Below are 14,476 nucleotides of genomic sequence, written 5' to 3' on the forward strand. Positions count from 1 at the left end.
CCCTTTACACTCTTAAAAATGAGTGAGGTTTTAGGGCATCTGGGTGGCTCAGTCACTAAGTGTCTGCCTTCAGCTCAGGTCATGATTCGAGGATCCTGGGATCCAGCCCCGCATTGGGCTCCCTGCTCAGTAGGAAGCCTGCTTCTCCCTCTCCTAGTACCCCTGTTTGTATTAACTCTCTCACTGCCTCTCTCTCTCTCTCTGTAAAATAAATAAAACCTTTAAAAAAAAAAAAAAGATTCAAGTGTTTAAATTACAGACCTTTCATTTAGGTGTTTTTTTTTTTTAAGATTTTATTTATTTATTTGACAGAGATCACAAGTAGGCAGAGAGGTAGGCAGAGAGGCAGGCAGAGAGAGAGGAAGGGAAGCAGGCTCCCCCTTGAGCAGAGAATCTGACGTGGGGCTCGATCCCAGGACCCTGGGATCAAGACCTGAGCTGAAGGCAGAGGCTTTAACCCACTGAGCCACCCAGGTGCCCCTCGTTTAGGTGTTTTTACACTTAGCATGTTTAAAATTAAAACTGAGCAAAAGTAACAAAAATAAGTAACAAAGTAAGAAAAATAAACCAGTTATATGTGAAGATAAATAACAAATTCTGTGAAAAATAAGTATATTTCACAAAACAAAAAATAGTGAAAAGAGTGGCATTCTCTTGATTTTTGCAAATCTCTTTCACATTTGGCTTACTAGACTCAGAATTTCATACCTCCTTCTGCATTCGATCTGTTGTTGCATGTTGTTTTGGTCACAGTATATGAAGAAAATTTGGCCTCACACGGAAATGTAGCTGCAAAAGAGAATAATATTTTAAAGCCTTTTCAAACACTGTAAATACTCTTCTTTGATACTACTAAAAAATTGCCATGTGGCCATTCCTTAAATGTTGGTTGTAATGTAGAACCTGAACCTGAATTGTAACGTAGAACCATAAACTTTTCTTACTCTGTTACCTTAAGTTCCATTGATCTATCTTGTACTTAGAGTGACTCTTTAAATCGCATACAATTATGACCTTGTAGACTCCCTGAAAATGACTTGGGGACCCTCTGGTGAACCCTGACCACATCTGGAGAATCGCTAAAGCAGGCAATAAAAAGGCAGAAAAATGTAGGACTGGATTACATGATTAGCAAGGTTGACCTAAGAAGTATCTATGTAAAACTTTGCTCACAACAAACCACAAATACACATTTTTTTTTTTAACAGACTGTCCCTTCTATCACCTGGGGGCAATGTGCACCTGGACAGACCGCAGAAGCTCCATGATGGAGAGAGGCCCAGCTTGCCAGGTGCTCCACACAGCTGCCCAGGCCCTGGAACAGCCTCATCAGGAAGAGGCATCACATCAGAGTGCAGAGCCAAGGTCACCCACTGGCTCGGCCGCAGCGGGAGTTCTTTCCAAATGAGTGCCTCATGGCACAGCTCCCACCTGGGCTGCATTCCCATGAAGGCCTTCCCTCCTTAATCTCACCGTGTCAGGGAGTTGTCAGGCAAAGACGGCCCAGCCTCCTTTTCCCCACAGCTTCCAGACTGGCACCCCTGCCCTTAGGAGCCCCCAGAGCTGCCAGGTACAACTCACCTGGCTCTTCCCCTGTGCGGTTCTTACCTCACCAACAGCAGGAACAACGCCTCCTGCTGTCCGGGCCAGGCACTGCGCTGCTGAGACCAGCAGAGGCCCACCAGCTGCCTAGGGAGCCATCACCTTGCCAGTCACCTGGGGAGCGCCAACACCCCCTACCAGTGCCCAAGACCACATGTTCCCCCGCAGAAGCCCTGCCAAGCCTGAAGCAGGGATAAGAGTCAGCTGGAGCACAGGGAACAGAATTACTGCTCAGGGGCCCAAACCACAGCCAGGACCAAGGTATCCCAGGGAGCCTGCAGAACACACATCACATTTTCACTCCCAAGGCATACATCCCTTGGAGATCTTCCATTCCTAGGTGCCTACCATGTGCTGGCACTGTAAGGGGGGCTTTCCTTCCATGAATCATTTTGTTTGCCCCCCACAATACCTGTTGAGCAAATGGATGGTCAGAATAGCTAAGTACTTACCCAAGGTCACTCAGGGAATATGCACTCGGACTTCAACCTGGTCTGCAAAGTCCAGGCTCTTGTACCATCACTACACTCTGCTGCCTGTGCCGACAGGGAGGGGTCCTTTACCTTCTGGCAGGTCATCCAAAGAACCTCTTCATGCTCTTTTGCCTGAACCCACCCTGGGCTCTGTCTGCTGGATGTCCTTCTGTGTCCTCTGCCCTGCCTTTTGTCTTTTTCTCATGCTAGAGCAGATGAAGCAGACTTCTGCATTTCTGGATCCCTACCTGTGGTGTATATATACATCACACCTCCACACCTGCACTCGGTAGGTGCTTCGTGTGTGTCTGCTGAATATTAAGAGGAGTACTCCCTCACCTCCCTCCGTTACCACTGCAAGGACAGATCCATGGAAGGCAGGAGCCTTGGAAACATTCAGGAGGATAGGGGGTAGGAGGTGTAACAGCAGAAGTGGAGTGGGGGCAGACCCAACTCCCAGAGTGCCCCAAGCCCTCCTGCAAGATGCCTTTCCAGAGGACCCTCCCCCCCACCAAAGACTGGGGAGGTCAGGTCTCAGGTTGGGCTCTCAACAAGAAGCTCCCCTACCCTCAAGTATTCCTCCAAAGCTGCTCCCACAGGAAAGCCAACGGAAGGCAGGCCCCAGACAGGAGGAAAAGACCCCGAATATGGGGTTCCTGAATACTCCTCTCCAGTGCCTCCCTGGATAGCCTCAATTCCTTCCTCCTTCCACAGCCTTTCGTGGCCTGGGCTGGAATTTATCTTCCGGCAATGTAGTTAAGTCCTGGTGTTTGGAGCCCAAACCTGGATTCAAATCCTGACTCCCTCACCCTTTGTGACTAAGGGCCAGTGACATCACCTGAAGGCCCTCAAAGCCAGCCAGACTGCAGATTCAGAATCCAGACTTCCCGAGGTTACCCGGGTTCTGACTGTGGAAGCAGACCACCAGGGGTCAAGTCCTGACCCCTATCCTCACTTCACTTTTCTTTGCCTGGGTACCTTTATCTGCAAAGTGAAGATAATAACAGTACCCACTTGCCTTATTAGAGCATTACTGTGAGAATTAAATGGGGTAACTTATGCAATGTGCTTCGAACAGACACTCTTAAGTACCCAAGAAGTATTAGCTATCACTAGAAATAGTCGGCGATAAGGCTGTGAAGGGCTGCACAGTGTCCGCGGCACCTAGAGCTCACTGAATGGCAGTTACGATTACCTTCGCCCCCACTAGGCTACAGTGTCCCTGGAGGCAGGGGTCCTGAGTCAGATGCATCTTTGATTCCCCCGCAGCCAGCAGCACAGTGCCCGGCACCAGACAGGAGCTCAAACACAGGCTTGAGGGCGGTCGGGTGAAGAACTGCCCTCCTGGAACAGGAGGGTGTGGGCAGCCAGGAGCCTCCTGCCAGGAGAAGGGAGAACCGAGGTGTCAGGGAAGAGAAAGCAGAGCGGAGGGGGAAAGGCCGAGCCGGGCAGATAAGCAAGGGAAGTGAGTGAGAAAAGGAACAGGAGAGGCTGTGGCGGAGGGAGATAAGGAGGAAGGATGGAGAACGCGATCCGCGAGGAAATGCCCAGGGAGGTGAGGGAGCCCCCCGGAGCGGCGCAAGGCGAGCCCCGCGCTGGTAGCGGAGCCGGTGCGCCGGAGAGGGGCGCATGAGCCGGCGCGGGGCGGGACTCGCGAGCGCCGGCGGGAGGGGCCGTGGGGGCTCCACCTAGCCTCCTCGCCTGGGCCCGGGGGCCGGGCGGCCGGAGATTGGCTGGGGCGCGCGGTGAGGCCGGGGCCGGAGCCCCGAGGTGGGAGGTGCCAGGATCACTCGGAGCGCCGGGGAGCGGAGCGAAGGCTGCCACCACTCGGGCCACCTCGGCGGTGGCGGCGGTTGCAGGGGAGCTGCGGGGCGGCGGGTGCACTCCGGGCCAGCTGGGGACGCCGCGCACCATGCGGGCGGCGGCGGGGGGCGCGCGGGCGGCCGCTCTGGCGCTGCTGCTGGGGGCGCTGCACGGAGCGCCGGCGCGCGCCCAGGAGTACGACTACTACGGCTGGCAGACGGAGCCGCTGCACGGGCGCTCGTACTCCAAACCACCGCAGTGCCTCGACATCCCCGCCGACCTCCCGCTCTGCCACACCGTGGGCTACAAGCGCATGCGGCTGCCCAACCTGTTGGAGCACGAGAGCCTGGCCGAGGTGAAGCAGCAGGCGAGCAGCTGGCTGCCGCTGCTGGCCAAGCGCTGCCACTCGGACACGCAGGTCTTCCTCTGCTCTCTCTTCGCGCCCGTCTGCCTCGACCGGCCCATCTACCCGTGCCGCTCTCTGTGCGAGGCGGTGCGCGCCGGCTGCGCGCCACTCATGGAGGCCTACGGCTTCCCCTGGCCCGAGATGCTGCACTGCCACAAGTTTCCCCTGGACAACGACCTCTGCATCACTATGCAGTTCGGACACCTGCCTGCCACCGCGCCTCCAGGTAGCGCCGCCGCCACCGCCCCCGCGCGCTCCGACAGCCCCGTGCGACTCGGAGGGGCCACCCCCTTACACACACACACACCCGCCTTCTCTCGCCCTGCATGCCCCAGGAATTGCACCTCCGCCCCCTGTCCCCCCCACCCCACCAATCTTGCAGCCTTCTCAGACTCCCAGAGTAGTGCCTCCCCGCAGCTCTGGCCATGCTCACTGGTTCTCCCCATTCCGATTCCGTTCCTGAAGACGCCCCTGGCATCCCTCCCAACGCTCACCTTCCAAAGACGCTGGAATCCCTGCGTAGCCCCAATACTGTCCCCCTATCCAGAGGCGTCCCCATAAATGTCTTATGGCCTCTCTCAGCCTAAGAATGCCTAGAGTCGCTACACAATGCCCAGGCCCGTTCACCTCCCAACACAGCTCTGGACCCCAAGGCACCAAAACAAGACTCACCAACCCCTCCTCATGCAGGGGGCCTGGCGGGGGAGGAGGGCTGAGGGAAAGGATATGGGGGGAACTGTGGGCTAAGCGCATTTTCCTGCTATACCCACCCCCCACACACCATTTTCCATGCCTGGGAACCCTAAATTCTCCCACTCTCCCCCCTAATCCCCCAGGCTAGGAGACCTTGGGGTAAAGCTCAGTGCAGAAGAAAGAGCAGATTGCCAGACTCTGCCACTAACAAGCAGCCCTTAGGAGTTGCCTAAACTTTGAGCCTCAGTTTTTCCATAAGTAATATAGGAAGTGAGCTCAGGTTCCAAAAACTGTGAGCTCCTAAGTGCCACCTCCCACCCACCCCAAGTCCCTAATTACCCCTAATTCCTCCCTGGTCTCAGCCTCCCTTCACTGTGCACCTCCCACCCCCAAAACTCCTTGCAAGCAGAGTAAGGCTGGATTGGGCACCAGACAGGAGAACCAGCAGTGGCACTGAGCAGAAGACAGAAGACTGGGCAGTTGACTCGAGAGCCTAAGGAGTCCTTGATGCTTGGACTCCCCCAAGGGGCAGTATTGCTTTCCCATCTTCTTATCTGATGCAACAAAAGGCAACTGGACTCCACCACACCCTATTCCCCCTCTCCCCCGCCGCCAGGGCTAACTTCATCCACGTAGTCCTTGGTCCTACACCCCCATGTCCCTCCTGAGAGTCACAGTTGGGTAGGGGTCCTATCACGGGGGAGTGTTGAGAGGGAAAACCTCTATTCTTAGGTTGGAAATGGGACCAGGAAGCAGGGGAGAGCGAGCCAGCTCAAGCACGGATAGCGCAGTCCCTACAGGGATCCCGGTCTGGTTCCTTTTCTGGTTTCCTTGGAAGCCATGCATTAACAGCCTGGAAGACAGGGAAGTCCTGGGCTCAGGCTCAGAATCCTACCAGGGCCTGCCCTCTCTGAAGCCTGCCTTCCCCTGTGATGGGGCACCCAGTTGGAGGCAGAGACATAGGACAGAGGGCAGGTGCCATGTGGGCCTGAGAACCAGAGGCAGCCTGAAGGGTTTATGTGGCCCACAATAAAACTGAAACTATTTCATATAAAAATTAAGACCTTGGGCTTCCTTTGAGACCCCAGAAGTCCTGGCAATGCTAAGGTGCCCACCTTAGAGGGTGATGCTCCTCAGTTTACCACAGGCCTTGTCCTGCCCGTGTCACTTGTTTCCCCTCCTGCCCAGACCCTGTGTTCCTAGGAAGACCCTGTAGACAACCCCCATCCTGAGTTACAAGCTCAGTTCGCAATAGTATTGCAGACTTGGGTACCCACTCTGGACCTCAGTTTTCTTTTCTTTAATAGGAATACTTCAGAGGCTGAGGATTAAATGAAACAAAGTTTAGAAGAAGACAATGCACATTGTGGTGGCAGGTGCCAGGGTCACAGAGCAATTGTGCCCACCGGGGCAGTTTTGTCCCCCAGCAACCTTGTCTCTTTTGAACCTCACAACTACCCAGTGAGCACCCTTACCATCATCCCATTTCCTGATGAGAGTGGAGGCTTGGCAGGGGGCGGTGGCTCCTCAGGTGGCGAATGGCTTTTGGGCTCCGATCCCCTCATCAGCCTCCCTCGACCCCACCCCTGCTTCTCTCTTCAGTGACCAAGATCTGTGCCCAGTGTGAGATGGAGCACAGTGCCGACGGCCTCATGGAGCAGATGTGTTCCAGCGATTTTGGTGAGTGTGGAGCCCATGTGCCCACTGCCCCAATTCTTTTCCTCCTTGACACACGCACCCACACACGAACACCCATGTCCATACCCATCATAGTGAATACTAACAGTTTTTGCATCCTGGGTCCCTTTTAGAATCTGATGAAGACCATGAACTGTCTGGCCAAAGAAATGCACCTCATTTTGTAGGTCATCCCAGAGGCTTCAGAAGCCCCTCAAGGCCATGGTCCATGGGCCCCAAACCCCACCCCCGACCAAGCCTCCTGCAGCCCTCCCTTGGCACCTGGCCGCAGAGGGCCCTCCAGGGCTGGATTCTCTTTAGGAAAAGCAAGATAAGCCTGGAGATGGCTGGGGGCAGCAGGGAAAGAGCTGGGCCCCAGGATGGAAGTGAAGCACCCTCGCCCCTGGGCGCCTCTGCATGGTACCCAATGCACCTCTGGCCAGGGGAACCGTGGTCACTTGTCCCACGCCTTCATCCTGGAGCCTCTCCGTTCCTGGGACAGTGAGCCAAGTCTAGTCAGGACCACACGACCCGGCATGTGGCCTTTGCCAAGTTGGCTGCTGTTTTGTGTCTTAGCCTCCCTGTCTGTAAAAAAGAGATAGCAATGAAATCCTTACTTCAGTCTTCTAGGTCATTAGTCCGTTTGGAAAGAAAATACTCCTATTGCAAGGCGTGAGTGTGTGTGTGAGTGTGTGTGTGTGTGTGTGTGTGTGTGTGTGTGTTCAAGAGAGAACAAGAGAGTGGTTAAGGAAAGAAAGAGAAAGATTGAAAGAGATTTTACAAGTTTCCTTCCCGGGGTGAACAGAGTCATTCTCGGGCATCTCCCTGGCTGCTCACAGAGATGGGGGTCCAGGGGCGTGAAGAAGTGGGAGATGAGCCTAAGTGACCTTCCCAAGTTCCAGACTCCCAACCCCTAACTATGTTAGGCTCTCTACAGCCACCGTGTGTACCCTGGATGGTCACCCCGACCACCCTCTTGCCTTCAAACATCTCCCCCTCCCCCACCCTGCAGACACACCACAGACATACTGTCCAATATCAGACACACTGCCCCAGACACCACACTCCCACCCGTACCATACAGTCTCACAAAGGTCACAGTGGTGTGTTCACACCAGCAAGAGCTGGTCATGTGCACGCTGCTCAATCCAGCACCCCATGATGTGGTGGGCCCCAGTGGCAGGGCACAGACCTCATGGAAACCAGCCCATGCTACAGAGCAGGACCCCTCCCCAGGGCCAGCTGTCAAACATTTACCAGCCCACCCACCATGACTACATACACACACACACACACACACACACACACACACAGAGCCAGAAATCCCATCTGGAAGTTAGCCCAGGGATCATGAAGTCCACCTCCCCGAGGCCCAGGGGCGGAACTTCAGGCACAGGCACCCACTGGGGGCCTGAGAGCAGCCTGAGCGAACCCACCCGTCCTCACCCTGCCCCTCCGTCTACCCTCTCTGCACACACACAGTGGTTAAAATGCGCATCAAGGAGATCAAGATAGAGAATGGGGACCGGAAGCTGATTGGAGCCCAGAAAAAGAAGAAGCTGCTCAAGCCAGGCCCCCTGAAGCGGAAGGACACCAAGCGGCTGGTGCTGCACATGAAGAATGGCGCCAGCTGCCCCTGCCCGCAGCTGGACAGCCTGGCCGGCAGCTTCCTGGTCATGGGCCGCAAGGTGGACGGGCAGCTGCTGCTCATGGCCGTCTACCGCTGGGACAAGAAGAATAAGGAGATGAAGTTCGCAGTCAAATTCATGTTCTCCTACCCCTGCTCCCTCTACTACCCCTTCTTCTACGGGGCCGCCGAACCCCACTGAAGGCCGCTGCTCCCTGCCCCACCCAGCCGGCTGTGCCTTGCCCTCTCCCCACCCCGGGGGGCACACTCCCTTCCTGCCCACTTGGCCTCACCCCTATTCCCAGGCTGACCCAGCCCCTGCCTGAGTGGTTTCATGCAGTCGTTACCAGCACAGGCCCTAAGGAATGGGCATGGAGCCTGAGCTGTCGGTGACTGAGGGGCTCTGGGGCCCCTGGGGCCTTCTTCTCTTCGGAGCAGGGCTTACTCATTTGGGAAGGAACCCCAGCGTTTCAGAAAGAGTGGAGGAGAGCGAGGGAAGCTCTGAGGGGCTCTGAGCAGCCCAAGGAGACAGTTTCCTGAACAGACCCTGGTGTCAGCTCCCCTCTGACGGTGGTGAGGCCTTGCCTTCAAGAGGAAAGTCTCAGTAGTAGGCTGACCTATCTGTGGGACACCTCCCTACCCCCATTGCCCACTCGTGTCATCATAGTTCCCCAAAGGAGAGGCATTAGGGCCACAGTGCCCTCCAGCCACAGCTCCCCACCTTCCCCATCCCCTCCCTGCTAGACTGGAGACAGGCCCAGCCCGGACTCCCTCCCAGAGGCCGTTTTTTAGGGTTCATCCCTCAGCCTCTGCATGTCCCCATTACCCTGATGATGATTAAATTATCGCCACCGCTGCAAGGCCACAGGCACTAGACCTGACGCAGGCAAGGCTCAGTTTCTAATTTTTTTAAGTTTTTAATTAAATGAAAAAAAAAAAAAAAACCCAAGTTGGTTTTGACTAGGTTATTTCTTTGTCAGCTGGCCCCAAAGGTGGGGAGAGGAAGGTTCAGAAGGGACTTTTAGAAAGAGATTCTTTGTCATAGCCCATGGCCCATCCACACAGACGTACCTGCCAAAGAACAATGCCCCTATTCTCGTAAGATCCCCTGAGAGCACAGAGTGATGATCACCCTTCTCATCCCCATCACTGTGACAAATGGAGATGACCGTCCTCTTGTTCCTGAAGAGGAAGAGAGACACCAAGATCCCCAGCCTTCTCCCATGGCCAAAGGGCTCCCACAGTCCCACAGCAAGTCCCTGACCTTGCCTCCTCCTCAGATCCCAAGAAGGCTGCACCACAGGGAACTACTCTGAAGAGCCAAGGGCCTAGAGGTGTCACCTCCTACCCCTTTGGCACTCAGACTGCCCCTGGGCACCCGCCCCCCTGACCTGCGGGGATAACGGTGTAGACCTGTGCCACAGGAACCAGAGGGGCAGGAGCCCCTGGAAGCCAGGGAGAAAACACATAAAAGCTCGGGCCCCACCCTACACCTACTGTATCCGAATCCACATTTTAACACATAAATCTTCAAATCATCTAGAGAGCTCTTGCCAAATAGGGGGCCCCACTCCACAACTAACTTGGAATCTCTTGAGGGTGCTCAGAAATCTGAATCTCTAGGTGCTCCCCGGGGTGTATGCAGCCTGCGTTGAAGACCGCGATCTAGATGAGCCAATAGCTAAGGCAGCGGCGGCGGGGGGGGGGGGGGTGCAGTGGTTGCTGGGGTGACCTCAGGCTGGGTCTCGGTCCTACATGCAGGAAGCAGTGCCTATGACGACTGAGGGCTTCTTCAGCGAACTCGGAGCAGATGGTGCTGCGCCTGGAGCTGAATGGGGCAGGGAGGGCAGAAGGCCTAAAATGGAGGGAACAGGCTCCTGCCACTCACAACATCCAGCCTCTGGAAAGAGACCCTGGGGGTTTGTCAGCAGATGCTGAGGGACACGGCAGATGTATCCAGGGCAGGGAGCTGGGGATGCCCCCAGAGCAGCTTTCCTCACCAGTGAGGGTCCGGCTGCCCAGCCCAGGCAGGGCTTCCTGCTCCTCCAACACAGCGCAGCTGCGTTCTCTTACGAGGACTTGGCTTCCAGGGCTCTCATAGAAGCACGATGACACAGAGAAACGAGGAAGGCCAAAGGGCCCCCATTCTGCTGTGGGGCCAGGGTGAGCTAACAGGTGGTCTGACAGCCTGCCCATAAATCTCCTCCCTGGGCAGTCAGGTGGCCTCGCCACAGGTCAGGAGCAGCAGAGGCCTGCTTGTTTCTCCTCAACTCTGAGGAAGCCACCGCCACCCACCTTCACCCCAAGCCTGCCCAGCCCACAGCTCCCTGAATCTGCCCCTTGTCTCCCAGCCTCCTACCCCGACCAAATATTTATGGACACTTCTATGGTCAACCAGGACCAGGAATTATTTTTCCACTGAACAGACAGGACTCCAGCTACTTCTGGCGGGAGCACAATACTGACCTCTGTCAGGTGCTGGCAGCCAGCGAGATGGAGCAGGCAGGGGAGGGGCTCCCCTCACCCATCCCGGGAAGCCCCAGTAAGACAGTCCTCGGCCACCCCCAACACAGGGGTCTGGCTCTGCTCTGTACATCGGCTCTGTCCCCAACATCTGCTGTCAGACCCCCCAGCAATCTCTCCCTGGGACAAAGAAGAATCCTCCCCAAAAGGAGGGGAAGCCCCACAAGGCCTGAGCCCACCCTTCATTTCCTTCAGCCACAACACACTCCCTCCTGGCTGGTCTGGAAACAGACAGCTACTGCTGTCCAGCGAGCATCTGGGCTGTGTGTCAGCGAATGACTACATCTGACAGAAACTCCAAGAAACAGTGGGGCTTCTGCACACCAGAGGGCTAGAGACAGACAGGTGTGAGGTCCGTGTCCCAGGCTCATTCTGTCTTCCTGCTCTGCCAGGAGACAGCTTCTGTTCTCTTGGTTACAAACAGTGCCTCCTCCTCCCCACTTCTAACCACATGCCAGGCAGCAAGGCAGAGAAGGGGAGCAAACACAGCATGTCAGCTGCCTCTGGCCCTTTTGATCAGGAAAACAGTAATTTCCCAACAAGTCCCACCTGGTAGATTTCCACGTTTAGCTCCCCGGCCAGAACTAAGTCACATGGCCAACTCCAGGTGCGAGGAGGCAGAGGAAGTCAGGTGTTTCAGTTGGATACAAAATCAGAGTTCTGATAAAGAACAGGAAGGATTTGGGGCAGGCTGCTAAATATTCAGGATCTGGGGTGCCTACATGGCTCAGTCAGTTAAGCATCCGACTTTTCATTTCATCTCAGGTCATGATCTCATGGTCATGAGACTGAGTCCTGCATAGGGCTCCACACTCAGCTGGGAGTCTGCTTCTCTGTCTCTGTCCCTCTCCCCACTCTAAAAAATAAATAAATCTTAAATTAAAAAAAAAAAAGAAGAAGAAGTACCCTGGATCAGGTTGAAGAGAGGTAGTAGAGCCCAGTTTTGGGTTCCAATCCTGTGACTTGGTGACCATGTGACATTGGGAACACTGCCCAACTACTAAATGACAGAATAATGTCTATTTCACAGGCTGGCTGAGTGTTAAGTGGGAATAACATATGACAAGTTGCTCAAACCAGTGCCCAGCATTTAGAAGATATTCATTAAATGGTAACTGGTATTTTTATTAACCAAAGGCCTTGACCTGGCTAGCATGGTGCCCATACATAACAGTACATTCCTAACTGATTTATTAACTAAGAAACCTACTGGCAGGAAGGCAGGAAGAGGTAGGAACATCTCATCTAAAACCCAGAGTTGTTACTTTCAGGACAGAGCCTATACTTGGCGTTTTACTTCAGAAAATACACCCCTCTGGGCACCTGGGTGGCTCAGTGTGTTAAAGCCTCTGCCTTAGGCTCAGGTCATGATCTTGGGGTCCTGGGATCAAGCCCCACATTGGGCTCTCTGCTCAGCAAGGCGCCTGCTTCCCCCTCTCTCTCTGCCTCTCTGCCTACTTGTGATCTCTGTCTGTCAAATAAATAAATAAAAACCTTTAAAAAAAAAAAAAAGAAAGGGGCGCCTGGGTGGCTCATTGGGTTAAGCCTCTGCCTTTGGCTCAGGTCATGATCCCACGGTCCTGGGATCGAGCCCCGTCCTGGGATCGATCCCTGATCTAGCCCCGCATCGGGCTCTCTGCTCAGCGGGGAGCCTGCTTCCCTTCCTCTCTCTGCCTGCCTCTCTGCCTACCTGTGATCTCTGTCTGTCAAATAAATAAATAAAATCTTAAAAAAAAAAAAAAAAAAAAAAAAAAAAAAAAAAAAGAAAGAAAGAAAAGGGAAAAAACAAAACAAAAAAAAAGAAAATACACCCCTCCCCAAGGGGTATGTAAGCCAACAGCAGGGAGAAGACATAATAAATTCCAAGCCCATGCTGGGTGGCAGGCACTATTCCAAGCACTCTGGGATTCTTATTTTTTTCTTTTTAAAGATTTTGTTTATTTATTTTACCAGGGCGGGGGTGGGGGGAGGTAGGGAAGATAGAGCAAGCAAGCGCACCCCTATGAGAGGGGAGGAGCAGAGGGAGAGAAAGGATCCTCAAGCAGATTGTGTGCTGAGCACACAGCCTGACACGGGGCCCAGTCTCACGATCCTGAGATCACACTGACCTGAGCTGAAATCAAGAGCTGGACGCTCAACCAATGAGCTACCCAGGTGCCCCTCACTCTGGTATTCTAATTCAAGCCTGCCAACAGCCCTCAGAGGTAAGCATTACTACCCCCGTTTTAAGGAGGAGGAGGCTGAGGACCAGAGAGGTTCGTGAGCTTACTGGAGGACACGCTTCAGAGTACACAGTAGTGGTCCATGTAGTGGTACTAGGACTTGACCCCAGGTTCTCAACCACTATCCTACCGCCTGCAGGAGCCGAAGCCCAGGGGCATGGGGGAAGGACAGACAGCAAAGCTTCAGCCACCCTGCCTCACAGGAAGATTTCTGCGAGCCCTGCTCAGGTCCCACTCCAAGGGCCCTGACAGCAACAGAGGAGCCAGCCTCTGACTGCGGCTTTGCTCCTGACCCAAAGCAGCCCACCCCTGACCCCACCACCCCTCCTCCCTATGCATCCAGGCTCTTGAGGCCCACAAAGGAAGCTCACAACCCACAACTGTTTAGTCGGCTGTAATCCTGGCTAAAGTTCACTCTTTGGGAAATCCAACGTGGGGGGTGGTTGCTGCTGGAATGTATGTGGCTGGGACCCAGTATCCCAGCCCAGACAGCAAGCTCTGCTGGGGCCCTGAAGAGAGCAAGCAGCCAGGGGAATCCGGAATCCCCAACCCCCAGCTGTGCCAGAGAATGGAATGTGCTGCTCTGGGGTGTTGAAACAGACCCAACCAAGGGGGGTGGTGCTGGGGCAGGGGAGCTCCTGCCACAAGGCTGCCTCTGTTCCTCTGGACGCTGAGCCCACTTTGCTAGGGCTCGGGATGGGCAGGCTGCTCCTGTTAGCTCAGTGGCTCAGAAGATCCTGGAGCTGGTGGGGGCAAGGCAGAACAGAGGGGAGTGAGGCAGGATTGTATGTTCAACCAGAGTTTCTCTGATAATGCCTCTTCGAGCACCTGTGGCACAATTCACACCCCAGTTCCATGGCTTACTAGCTACATGACCTTGGGCAGATTACTTAACCTCTCCAGGCCTTTGTTTTACTCATCAGTGAAATGGACTTAATAACAAAACCTAGCTTTTGGTAATGTCTTGAGGTTTAAGAAAGAATGACAAGCTCAGCATGTAGGTGTTGGGATGCCTGGGCTGCTCAGTCGGTTAAGCATCTGCCTTCAGCTCGGGTCATGATCCAGGGTCCTGGGATCAAGTCCCGCATTGGGCTTCTTGCTGAGCGTGGGTTCTGCTTCTCCCTCTGTCTGCAGCTCTCCCTGCTCCTGTTCTTCGTCTCTCACTCTCTGACAAATAAATAAAATCTTTTCCAGAAATTAATAAAGAACATCCAAGATACAGAAAAGAAAAGTAAAGTAAAGTAGGTGTTATCCTGATCTCAGAGCCTGCCACCAGCTACAAGATAGATGCTGGAGCCAGGGCCTCTCAAAAGTGGCGCCTGGAAGGTTCCATGAAGACAAGGGCATGAAAATGGAGCTTCGTTGGGCTTTAGCCCTGAGGACCAGGAGATTGATGGCTACAAATCCTGAAGACCCCGAAACCAATTCAAAGTCTGCCAGGGCTCACCAC

At 54.4% G+C, this 14,476-nt stretch overlaps 2 protein-coding genes across 5 annotated transcripts in view; one reads left to right on the forward strand and one right to left on the reverse strand.

The window, feature by feature from the left end:
- Positions 1 to 14,476, reverse strand: part of ZFYVE27 (zinc finger FYVE-type containing 27) — a 38,858-nt gene that overhangs the window by 127 nt on the left and 24,255 nt on the right. The window contains exons 13-14 of one of the 4 annotated variants that reach the window (XR_006603122.1): positions 1,609 to 3,453; positions 709 to 789 (exon numbers count right to left, since the gene is read on the reverse strand). Coding sequence is in view for 3 of the 4 variants with exons in the window: in XM_045068470.1 (XP_044924405.1) it covers positions 3,287 to 3,453 (167 nt within the window). In the remaining variant the exon portion in view is untranslated. The other 3 variants (XM_045068470.1, XM_013054661.2, XM_013054663.2) reach the window with 3 other exon arrangements.
- SFRP5 (secreted frizzled related protein 5) lies at positions 3,642 to 9,243 on the forward strand. Its single transcript, XM_004749751.3, has 3 exons — positions 3,642 to 4,510; positions 6,580 to 6,657; positions 8,137 to 9,243. The coding sequence occupies exons 1-3, from the start codon at positions 3,988 to 3,990 to the stop codon at positions 8,481 to 8,483; spliced, it is 948 nt and encodes a 315-aa protein (XP_004749808.2). The 5' UTR covers positions 3,642 to 3,987; the 3' UTR covers positions 8,484 to 9,243.

Source organism: Mustela putorius, unplaced genomic scaffold (assembly GCF_011764305.1).
Source record: "Mustela putorius furo isolate JIRA1106 unplaced genomic scaffold, ASM1176430v1.1 tig00003909_pilon_pilon_pilon, whole genome shotgun sequence".
NCBI lineage: Eukaryota > Metazoa > Chordata > Mammalia > Carnivora > Mustelidae > Mustela > Mustela putorius.

Bases quoted from the DNA above. Each gene is read 5' to 3' on its own strand.
- SFRP5 (XM_004749751.3), top strand. From the start codon at position 3,988: ATGCGGGCGGCGGCGGGGGGCGCGCGGGCGGCCGCTCTGGCGCTGCTG. The intron at 4,511-6,579 runs GTAGCGCCGCCG...TTCTCTCTTCAG, and splicing joins GCCTGCCACCGCGCCTCCAG to TGACCAAGATCTGTGCCCAG. The intron at 6,658-8,136 runs GTGAGTGTGGAG...GCACACACACAG, and splicing joins GATGTGTTCCAGCGATTTTG to TGGTTAAAATGCGCATCAAG.